The sequence below is a fragment of the Eretmochelys imbricata genome, chromosome 4, assembly GCF_965152235.1.
Source record: "Eretmochelys imbricata isolate rEreImb1 chromosome 4, rEreImb1.hap1, whole genome shotgun sequence".
Lineage (NCBI taxonomy): Eukaryota > Metazoa > Chordata > Testudines > Cheloniidae > Eretmochelys > Eretmochelys imbricata.
The window spans coordinates 54567591-54579682 of record NC_135575.1 but is presented as its reverse complement, the minus strand read 5'-3'; the positions used below and the strand labels follow the sequence as shown (position 1 = coordinate 54579682).

General features: G+C 41.4%; 1 protein-coding gene across 1 annotated transcript in view; it reads left to right on the top strand.

Moving 5' to 3' along the window:
* The window catches only part of MAML3 (mastermind like transcriptional coactivator 3), a 354680-nt gene that overhangs the window by 209910 nt on the left and 132678 nt on the right, over positions 1 to 12092 (top strand). Inside the window, exon 2 of the mRNA XM_077815259.1 lies at positions 1853 to 3343. Coding sequence (XP_077671385.1) covers positions 1853 to 3343 — 1491 coding nt within the window. The remainder of the gene's footprint in view (positions 1 to 1852; positions 3344 to 12092) is intronic.

Genomic DNA, 12092 nt, shown 5'->3' with positions numbered 1-12092 from the left:
GGGGAGAAGAAGCTGATGTTTTGCTTGGGGACTCATAGACTTTCCTTTCCATATTATAAAGGTGACATTATTCCTGTGTAGAGGACCAGCACAAGGTCTGGGCACTGCTAAAGTCCCATTAACACACTATGTGGAGCTCTTAACTGGAACTGTGTGATGCATAGGCCTTGTCTTGAGAATTTTACTCCCAGTAAATAAATGGTTCTGAAGAGTGTACACAGACTGGAGAGGGAGAGTGAGTCAGCAGGATCTTTCTATCAAGGGAGAAGAGACAGTGGCACGTTACTTACTTTTCCACAGCCAGGATGAACTTTTGGGGAGGGAAGGAGATTGGAACTCCCACTTTCCCATTCCAGATAACCAGAGGGATATGAGAAGAAATGAATGCAGTACTTCTCCTCTGAGCAGCAGGAAGGACAAGGGAAGAGGGAGTGTGGCGAGCCCCCCCTCCCCACCCCTGGAATTCTTTGATATGCTGAGGTGACCAAACTTTCCTTCAAGCACCACCAACAGAGGACTCTGGGATGGGAAGTCACTGGAGAAAAAAATTGTCTGAATTTGGAATTGTGGGAAGAAAAAAGTTGAGAACCTCTAGTGTGGGGAAGGGCTGGGAGATAAATGTCCATGATCTTAGTAAAAGTAAAATAGTTACAAATTGATAAAATCTTCAGTATTTTGTTCTCCATTGTTTTACTATCAAGGATGCAAATGTGTCCTGAACAAGTTCTCTGGAATTCTGACCTCTTCACTTCGTCCACTCCCTGTTCTTTTTGCTTTAGCCAAAGAGGGCTGCTTTTTTAGCCTGGCACTTAAACAACAGACTTAGCATTTGGTGTAGCATGGGGTAGAATTGTAGCTAGTTGCATTGATGGAATATAAATATATCAATCTGAGTTAAAATACTTGTTAACGAGTTAGTTTTTTATGTAAAAGGCTAATTTGGCTGCTTTTGTGGACTTATTTTGTTAAGCGAATATTGCTATTTTATTGGTTTTATTTGTTCTTTATTACTTATATTATGGTAGTACCTAGCGGTGCTGTACAAACTTTTTTTTATATAATTTTTTTTTATCTCTGAGTATCTGAATCAGTTCAATGTCATATAAAGTGCTAACGATCTTTCTTTTTTTAAAGTTCATATATTTTTTACTATATTTAAGACCAACTTCCAATATATCTCTGTCTAGTACAATAGAGCAAAGTGCTGATTAGACAAATGATTAATTTAAAAAGTTTTGTCTAAAAACATCAAAGAAAACAGTTCATGTGTTTGGAATGGCAGTATTTATACTGTAAATAATTTTCTAGAAACAAAGATTTTCAGAAATGATTAGTGATTTTTTTTTTGACTCAGTTTTTGGGTGCCCAACTTGAGGCTAGCTTACAGGAGCCTGATTTTCAGGGGGCAAATGCTTAGCACTTTTTGAAAATGAAGCTACTTTAAGGTGTCTCGCTACTTTGGGCACCCAAAAATGGAAGCACCCAAAATCCCTAGTCACATTTGAAAATATTGGCCAGTCTCTTTATTTTTAGTGATTAACATAGCAGCCTAACCTTTATAGTAAAACCCCTCAAACGGCAAACTAAACAGCAGTGCACCAATAGGTGGGATTCTGCACCTCATATTCAGGATCAGGTTTCTTTGTTTGTTTCAAACCCTCTTTTCCAATTTGTCTGACCTCTGAGGCATAAGGCGAAAACCGAGGACTTTTCCAATTCAGAATTTCTAAAATCTGTGGGATGCAAGGGGGAAAGCTACTGTTGCAAAGTTCATAACATGGTTGTATGAAAGATAAATTTGTGTAAGTGGCTTATTTGGTTTTTATTTTTTTCTTTCTTTTCTTCCTTCAAGCTACAAGAGACAGTAAAGAGGAAACTGGAAGGAGCGCGTTCACCCCTCAATGGAGAGCAGCAGAATGGTGTCTGTGATGGCAGTTTCTCTCCAACCAGCAAGCGGATACGGAAGGATGTACCAGGAATCGATACAATCAATAGCTTGCCCAATAACTTGCCTTTGCCTTCTGTTTCTCCTCTTCACCAGCTTGACATGAAGCCTTCCTTACCCCTGCAGAAGAGTGGAACTCATGCTAGTGGTCTGGAAGACTTGGGTAAAAATGGTGGACTTCCAGAGATAAAGCTCCCAGTTAATGGTTGCAGTGAGCTTGAGGACAGTTTTAACATCCTGCAAAACAAGGAACTAAAACAAGAACCTTTGGATGACCCCACTTGCATAGACACTTCTGAAACATCCCTTTCGAATCAAAACAAGCTTTTCTCAGACATTAATCTGAATGATCAGGAGTGGCAGGAGTTAATAGATGAGCTGGCCAACACTGTACCAGAAGATGACATACAAGATTTGTTCAATGAAGACTTTGAAGAGAAGAAGGAACCAGAATTTCCAAGGCCTACCGCTGATACTCAAGAAAGTGCAAGCGTTAAGAGTGATCCATCTCATTCTCCATTTGCTCACGTACCAATGGGGTCTCCTCAGGTGAGGCCTTCTTCGTCAGGCCCTCCATTTTCAAATGTCTCCACAGCTTCTAGTATAACTTCTGTATCCAGTGCTCCACCAGCTCCTATCCCTGCCAGCTCACCAGCAAATTGTGTTGTTCAGTCACCCCAAACTCCCAACCAAGCCCATACTCCAGGTCAAACTCAGTCACGACCTGGAAATGGTTATCTTATTAATCCAGCAGCAGTGACTGTCGCGGGTTCAGGGCCTGGTCCTGTGGCTATACCCAGTGCTGACTTGTCTCCAGCCGAACAGCTCAAACAAATGGCAGCACAGCAGCAACAAAGAGCTAAACTCATGCAGCAGAAGCAGCAGCAGCAGCATCCAAATCAAGCATCAAGCTGGTCACCTGTGGGACCTCCATCTAGTCCGTATGGAGGACCCTTCAGTGCAGACAAACCAAATAGTCCAATGATGTATCCCCAAGCCTTTAACAACCAAAATCCTATAGTGCCTCCTATGGCAAATAATCCACAGAAGACCACAATGAATAACTACCTCCCTCAAAATCACATGAATATGATCAATCAACAGACAAATAATTTGGGTACAAACTCTTTAAGCAAGCAGCCCAATATGCTTACTTATGGCAACACTAAACCTCTGACTCATTTTAATGCTGAATTGAGTCAGAGAATGACCCCACCAGTGGCCAATCCCAGCAAGAACCCCATGATGCCATACATACAGCAGCAACAGTCCCAGCAGCCACAGATGCAAGCTCAAATGACACACCTGAGTGAGGAACAGAAACGAATGCTTATTATGAAGCAGAAAGGAATGATGAATCAACCAATTGCATATGCAACACTTCCTTCCCTTGGCCAGGTAAGCACGAATACAGGACACACTTTGAATAATGCACGTGTAGCATTTTGTAGACAAGCAAGGAGAGAGTAGCACAAAGCTTCAGCGTTCACAGCTCCTCATATGTCTATGTTCTCTTTCTTTAAATGGAGGGGTTTCTTTGCAGCAGCTTCTTGTTTTCAGTGTGACATCAAATTAATGCTTTTATTGTGAGCAGACATACTCTGTCTGTGTATCCGCTGATGAGGGCTTGGCAGGGAGGGTATGGAGAAGATTAGTTTTAAAGTCTCATCTCCTCTGAGAGCTTGTCACACTCTCTGTGTAATGGGACACTTTGTACGTTTGCATCCGGTACCCTTGTATTGTTTAATTTTTAGAATGTTAACATCTTAAGAGGAGGTTTAGCAGTGTCACGTTTCCCTCAATGGTGGGCAAGTAAAGGGAGGCTCAAGCCGTCTTGAAGCAGAGTATTTAGAAAGGATCTGCCCAAGTGGCATGAATTGGCAATGGAAGAGCCTTCAAGATGCTGAATGCCCTCAACTCCTATTTGAGGGAGTAAATAGCAGCTGAAGGTATTTAGCACCTCATGGGATCATGCCCAAACTGAGGTTATTTATGGCGTGACTTCGAAGTGATCCTCAATTGCCCCTTTTTAATGTTTTTTCGTTTTCCAGATGCATAAAGTCCTCTCCAGTGGCTTGCCCAGTGATTTAGCTCTTAGGGATAAGCTTTACCTACTTGGCTTGACTGAGTTTCCATTACCTTCTCACTTTAAACCCCTGTGGGGCTGGTGTTCTGAGGTTTAGGGGATACACAAGCAGATGGATCTAAAATAATTGAGTTAAATACAAACAATAGAAAGACCAAGTAACATTATGGGTCAGCCAGATTGAGAGCCCTTCATTCACACTAAAAACCTTCAGTAAAACTACTGCTGTGCATAAGTGTTCACCAGAGTGACTATTTGAGTGTTGTTCATGTTTGAGTGTTGTTTTGTTAATTTTAAAAAGAACTACAGAAAATAATCAACTGTTTTATAACCAGTCCAGGCCTACAGTTAATGTGATACATTTCATGGAAGGTATGCCACCAAAGAGTGTCAGGAATTGTGATGTAATGATATGCTAATAGAATTGTCTATTGTTAGTTTTAGTCCAAACAGCTTTTACTAAATTAGCTGTTTCCACAACCACCTACAATAAGTGCTTCCTTTTCAGCATAGTTTGAGATAATTAATTGTGACTCACATTGCTAATGCACATGTGAATATAGCGGGGTTTTACATTTCCTTAACCCGATGAGTTCTGGAATCTACCAACAGGGGGAGCATATCTTTTCCACCATAGAGCCCTTCACATGTTGTTTAAAGTGAACTGCAAAGCTAAAAGAAATGTGCTGGTGCCTTCCATGTTGTTCATAATTCATGACGATAGTTAAAAGGTTTGTTCTTCTGCTTGTCTTTTGCATTAGAAATTACAGGTCCAACTTCTCTGTTTTTGGTGAAGGCCTGTCTAAAGAAATAGTGGGATAATGACATCAAAACAGACTGAAATCTGAGCTACAGCTTTTCCAGCCTTTCACTGAAAGGGAAAGGGATGTTTAGCCAGACTGTCTAATACTTTGTGGTTTCTTTTCTTTGTTGGTTTGTTTTCAAACCTGTTTGAATTAAACACCTATCAAACAGTTAGGAGAAAAGCTGCCACTGTGAAAGATTTAACATCCCTTCACTTGAAGGCTGAGAAATCTGTAGTGCAGATTTTACCTTTACAAATATATCACTCTCTCATTACAGTTCTCCAGCAAGAGCAGGGAAGTCAAGTTTTCATATTCCTGTTGTTGTTATGGTTTAAAAAATTCAGAAAACCCTCTTTAACAAACAAAGCACTGAAGGCATCTTTGTAGTTTAGAAGAGGGCAACATTGGGGGGGGTACCAAAAATGTTTTAAAAAAACATTTGCGTTTCACCTTTAAATGACCTGACCAGAAATAGAGACCTATAAAATAGAGACCTATTGCTTCCATATTGAAAGGTCCCTCCAGTCCCATGGGCCAGTTAAGGTGCATGTATAGAAAAGGTTCAAAGAGGTGGGGAAGGTAAAATAATAGATTTTCAGCTGAAAGGTATTTCCCTACTCCTTTCCTTACTGCTTCCCTGAAGATAACTTTTCTATGGAAAACTGGAAAGCTGTTGTTATTCTGAGGTCTGCTCATTCAGGAGTGGATTGTTTCACACAATGATGGGAAAAGATCTGTTGATAATATTGAGCCAAATCCAGATGTTGAGCTACTGCTGCAGACTCCAGGATACAGAGAGAGACAAAGGTGCTAGAATCTTAGATCAGACCCAGATTATAGGTAAACATAATGAAAAACTCTTATGTTGCTGTTTGAAACAAATTTCAAAATGTAAATAAATGTGTGCCTATATCTTTCTGTGAGTTTATAATTGGTACTCTCTGACTGTAATTTTTTTTACCTCTGGCATGTATTCATATGTTTTATAGATCTATATTTTGTAGTGTGTGTATCAGGATTATTTAAAAACAAAGGACAAGAGATACTGCTATACTAGTTGGGTCACATGGTTGGCACTGAGCTTATATTCATATTACATGGCTGGTACAATGTTTGCCAGGGCTGAGCCCCCGACCTCTAGGCTAGGCAGTTCATAGCCCTGGCACCTCTGGTCTTGGCATGTCAGTTATGAAAGTAAAAAAAATTACTGGAACCCTAGCATCTCTTTCATTATAAATTAAGCACGACTGGTACAGAAGTTTATTCAACAGATTATGTACATACAAAAATCTTGAGTATTATTTCTATATTGGCATAAAATATATAGATAGGCTTAAATCCATACACATCTGCATCTATGTAATTCTGTTTATAATAAATAGAACATCTACACATATTTACCACTTGCATCATTCACTGTTCATAACATGTACACCATTTTATCAGCAAAGTTGGGGCTATATAAGCATTCTGTGGAGAGGTCACAAGCATATCTGACCTTTCTATTAACATGTCAGTCTGGCTGGTGCTCTGGCCCTGTTTTCTAGGCTTTGATGAACCTTGTTAATTATGTTTAGAAGAAAAGGTGTGCAGCTAGAGAGGAATCCATTTAGCTCAACATGAATGTGAGTAATTGGACAACTGGCAGAGTGTTAAATTGGTGGTAGTGAGAGAAACTTACGTATAACAAACATTCTTGCATGCACAAAGGTAGTAGAACTTCTCTTAATGAGCTCCTCCATTTCTGCATTTACCACCTGTGATGATTTGGGGAATCTGTCTCTGTATAACTTAAGAATTCTGTTTTTGTTATGAAATTGTACTACAGAATGCCTCTAGGTGGTTGTGGAATCCAACCTTTGCTGACGGGGGCTGTAGCAAATACAGAGAGTTTGACCAAGTTTCTCTGCTGGGGGCTGATGAAATGGACAGTGGAAAATCACCAGTGGAACAACAACAAACCCCAGGTGTTGGTAGGGGGACATTTAACTCAAGGGAATCTCACAAAGCCACAGAGGAAGCTTTGGGCAGGAGAGAGTGGGGCATGCTTTTGTAGCAATGTTTAACAAAGGGGGAAGCCAAAGTCAGAGAAAGCTAGCTGACCTAGAGAGGTTCAGTGATCCTGAAGAAAAGCAACGAGCTGCAGGGGAAGGATCCTGGATACTCCAGAAGACTCTGCCCAATCCTAGAGAATGTTCCAGAGTGATGAGGAACATGGGGCACGGAAAATGCATATGTGTGTTTATTATTCTGTCTAGATCTGTGTATTTCTTGGGCTACCAAGTACAGAGTAAAGGTGTTTTAGAATCTTGTGCAAAGTCTGTCTATTTGGTTTCATTCTCATGTGCCCCTGAAGAGTAAAACTGTGAACCCAGAGTGCCCACAAGTCTGGTATTATGGGAGAGGGTGTGTTTAAGGTAGGGGGAAATCTGAGAGGTTATCAGTGGTCCCAGGAGGTGGGCATTTGGAGCATGGGGTCTCAGCTCTGAGGAGGAGGTGGTGCTAGACAGAGGCTCTTCAACCCAGGCATGTGCCTAGAGACCCCAGCCAGGGGCAGCGCCTGATCTCTCTTCAGACTCAGGAGGCTTAAAGAGTACATAAGGCTACTGAGATGGGCTCCAAACACAACAGCCTAGGGAGTGTCCTGCCAGAGTGGGAGCTCTATCAGGGCTGTGTATGTGACAACACCATTGGATATTGTTCCTGGTAAGTGTACTAGTAATGATTCACTGTGCAGTTAAAAGCCTGAAGCAGGCAGTAGTAGTGTTTGGAACAAACTGCCACCAAAGCTGAAAAAGTCATAATCCTTGGAACATACACACTCTGGCACTTCAAGTCCTATGTTTTATACTAGTCCTAGTTCTGTTATAATGGGCACTTTGTATTTTTCTTAAAGCTAACTAGTATTGGGTAGCAAGAGTGCTACCTTCCCCCCAAACTGCCTCACCCAGAGGGACCACCTGTTAAGGATACATTTTCACTTCAGTTACTGGGGCTCTTACTGGGTGTTACTCCTAACTCCACTCCCATCTATAAACGAAATCCTCTCATCTGAGTTTAGTGCTTTTAGCTGGGGCTAGCTGGCTCACTTGGGGCTGTAGGCTAAATCCCAGGTACTCACTTTCATTTAGGCTGGTAACCCACCCGCTGGTAACCCACCCACTTTGTAGTGAGGACAGAGGCTAAACCACTCTCACGCTGATAGTCCCTTCCCACAATTCCCCTGCAGTACCCCGAAGGGCTGACAAGTTCTCCCACAGTTTGTTGGGAAAGGTTCACAGAGTGCCTCAGTTTACTGCAGCAGAAAGAACCATGGGGTATGGCCTCAGAAATCAGAGCAACATACACAAGGGAGTTCAGTTCTGTTGAGGAGTAACTCATTGTGACTGCTGACACCCAGGCTCGGCTAAGTTGGGTGCCAATCACCTGAGCAAACTCTGCAGTGAAGCCCTACTTTAGGGGTGAGAGGTTAGTTCAGTCTGTATGCCACTTAATTCCTTGGGTTCTGCTGTGACTGCTAACAAGATTGACAATCAGTGCCAGTTATGATAATGGTTTATAGGGAGGCTTGTTTACTGGGAATTAGATTGAGATTGCTCACCTATTACATGTAAACCACCAAAAACCCTTTAATGGTAATACTTTTGACTCAGTACCAGCCTGGGCTGGATTATGAACTAGGGACCTAGAGATCAAAAGCTCTCCACCCCTTTGCTCATTCTATATATTTTCTTTTTACTTTGAGCCAGGACAGTGGAGATATGCTCTTGTTATGTAGGAATTGGTGTAAATTAAGAGCGAAATGAAATACTGAACTTTCTCTTCAGTCCTTTATAACATGTAGAGTTCAATGAGACTTTGCAAATTAATAAAGTCAGACTTTCTTCACCTGACAGCCTCAAGATTATCTGCAGTCCTATTTCCATTTTATACCCCTCCTCCTCCAAAAAAAAGTTGACCTTCCTGGCCTGCTTTTAATATAAGGAGATGTTAGTAGTAGGAAAATGCTAACTCTGCAGTTGCACTGGTTCTCAGGATAAAGTAATTTCTTAGGCCCTAATTCAGGTGGCTGCTTAAGCACATGGCTAATTTTAAGAACATGTGCAGTTCCACTGATTTCAGTGGGACAACTCACATGCTTCAGCTTAGGCATGTGCTTAATTATCTTGTTGAGTTGGGGCCAAAGTGCAGGGTAGCGATGACTAAAGAGGAGAAATATGGTAACAGTAAAAAGAATGAGGAGTACTTGTGGTACCTTAGAGACTAACAAATTTATTTGGGCATAAGCTTTCGTGGGCTAAAACCCACTTCATCAGATGCATGGAGTGGAAAATACAGTCAGAAGATATATATATACAGAGAACATGAAAAGATGTGGGAAACCATATTCACTTTAGTAGGATGTTTACATATCTGGGTAATCCGGGTTTGCAGAGCTGACCCATTGATTTCAGGGTAACACAGTTAAACCTGTGCATGTTTGCAGAATTGTAGCTTTAGTCAAGTAACTTCAGTGATGATCTTGATTGGGCGTACAATCCAGATTACCCTGAAATCGGGATTTAACAAAATCAGTGTGTACTCTGAACCATTTTACCCTGTGTATCGGGAAGATTGTCAATCACGCCTGTATTTCAGAATCATTAAATTTCCCTTTTCTTTGGAAATTTTTTTAAAAAAAAAAGCTTTGAACTCTTCAGTATAAATGTAAATTGTATAGGGGAAATAAGCATAACAGAATAGATCTTGTATGACTAGTACAAAATCAAACATTTGGAACTGAGAGAGCTGTCAGAAGTTAGTATGAGAAGGTGGAAGGAGGCCAAAGCAAAAGAGAATTCTCTGTGGATGTACAAAAAATTTATAAACTTCTGATTCTTCACCCTGATGAGGTTGTGAGGATGCTGTGGCTATTCTATCAGATACCTTGTTTGAAATTAGAAGTATATGGGGGAGGAGGGAAGAAATAACACCGCATAGAAAGAATCCCTTGAGATTTGCTTTTTTATCTTTTTGTTTTAACTTTGAAGAGGTATAGTTGATTCAATCAGTCTTTTTGTGTGTGAGTGAGAAAACGGCCTTTGTATCCATAGATCATTTCTAAAATGTAACTAGCTCTACTATTTTAACTGAAAAAACCCCATAGAACTGTGAAAGAGATCTTTGCTTTCTTTTAAGATTGTCTTGGTTTTGAATACAATGCCTTTTATACCTAGACCAAAACAGTCATTCAAATTTCTATGAAATCTGAAATTATAGAAGAAGGTCTCCACACTTGCTCTTGGTGCTTCCAGGGATAGCATAGACAACAGGCAGACTCTGCTCCAAGGAGGCATAGGATTGGAATAGCAAAAATTTGGCAGTTTGGAATTTTGAGGAGCACTTGCCAAACAACCTGAGGAAATGTAGAGACTTCATGTTTGGCTCCAGCCACAGCTTTCAAGAAAGTCTCCTGTTATCTTCATTGGGCCTCGGTTTTACAAACACCAAAATTCAACTAAAATTCACTCTTCAGAAATCACAGACAGGGAGGAAACAATTCATTGATGCAGAGCTATATGGGTAACATAAAATCACCTATCTACATGTGTTTAGTGAGCAGGCAAGGAGCATTTGAGAACCTTCATATTCAAGAATGGACTGGTTAAATTCCTGGTTTGAATTCTACATGTTCCCATTTTATTTGTAGTTAAGGCTTCACAGTTTCTCCTCCTCTTATCCAACATGAACCACCATCTCCACATACAGTAACTCCTCACTTAACGTCCTCCTGCTTCACGTTGTTTCGAAGTTATGTCACTGCTCCATTAGGGAACATGCTCATTTAAAGTTGTGCAGTGCTCCCCTATAACGTCGTTTGGCTGCCTGCTCTGTCCACTGCTGGTAGGAGTCTCTGGAAGAGCAACGACTTTATAAGGGAGCATTGCACAAGTTCCTCTTCTCCGCCTCCTCCCCCTCCCTCTCAGCGCTTCCCCCGCCGCCAAAGCTGTTTGGCAATGCTTAGGACTTTCTGGGAAGGAGGAGGAGGAGGAGGAGCGGGGACGCGGCGTGCTCCAGAGAGGAGATGGAGTGGGGGTGGGAAGAGGTGGGCCTAGAGTGGAGTGGGGACGGGAAGAGGCGAGCCTGGAGCATCCCCCGGCAAAGTCTGCGCCTGTTCTGGACGGAAGCTGCCTCTGCTTGCAAGGTGCTTCCTAGCCTGCAGCAGGCTGTGCCTGTGTGGGGTAAGCCAGGGGCACCTCCCCACCACAGTACTGTACAGTACTGTACAGTATATTATGCCTTTTTCTGCCCCCCGCAACTTTCCTTGGAACCTAACCCCCCGCATTTACATTAAATCTTACGGGAAAATGGGATTCGTTTAACATTGTTTCACTTAAAGTTGCATTTTTCAGGAACATAACTACAACATTAAGTGAAGGGTTACTGTATGTACTTCTGAGAAGTCTCATTGGTGACTTCAAGATTTTACATAACTCTTGCCTGTGTATCTCTCTTGACTTAACTTGATCCCTGTGTCTGCTGTCTGTCATCCTGCCTGACTCAGCTCCCAGTTAAATCACAACTTTAGACAGTGTTTCAAAATCTGAAGTTGTTCTCGGTAAAAAAACATTTTATACTCTTTGTCTCAAGCCATGAACTCTACCACTATTCTTAACTTTTACTCCAGGCTAGACATTTAGGAGGAGTTCTTGATCCTAGACTTGGATTTTCCTTCTAAATCTCCCTTGTCTATAAATTGGCTTATCAGTATCTCCAGAACATTGCTGGAAATCATCCTTAACCCTAATGTTACTGAAATCTGTATTCTTTCTCCAATTGTTTTCCATCTCCATTGTTGCAATTCCCTCTTTTATTTACTACGGAAGAGCATAGGGATAGGGTAGTATCCCTTAAAATAGTTTCTGAGTCCTCAAGTCATGCTCGCTGTGTTCTCTGTTGTAGAAGCTGCCTCAAATCAGTAGTATGTACGTATCTGGACATAGCATGCTTGTTTATATTTCATAAACACTGTTTTGGGGATGGAAGTGTTCCCACGGTTTCTTCATATTGCTGCTGTTGTGTAAAGAGCAAAAGAGACAACATCTTCCAAATTCCTCTGAAAACTTCAGAGGATCCAAAAAGTGGTAACCACTCTTCACTTGTGTTTTAGGAAGCCTGACCATATTACCCCTCCAAGTGGCCATCATGGTTTCTAATTCAAAACTGCCTTCCTGTTTTTTTAACACTCTCCATGGCTTTGCTCCATTCTACCTCT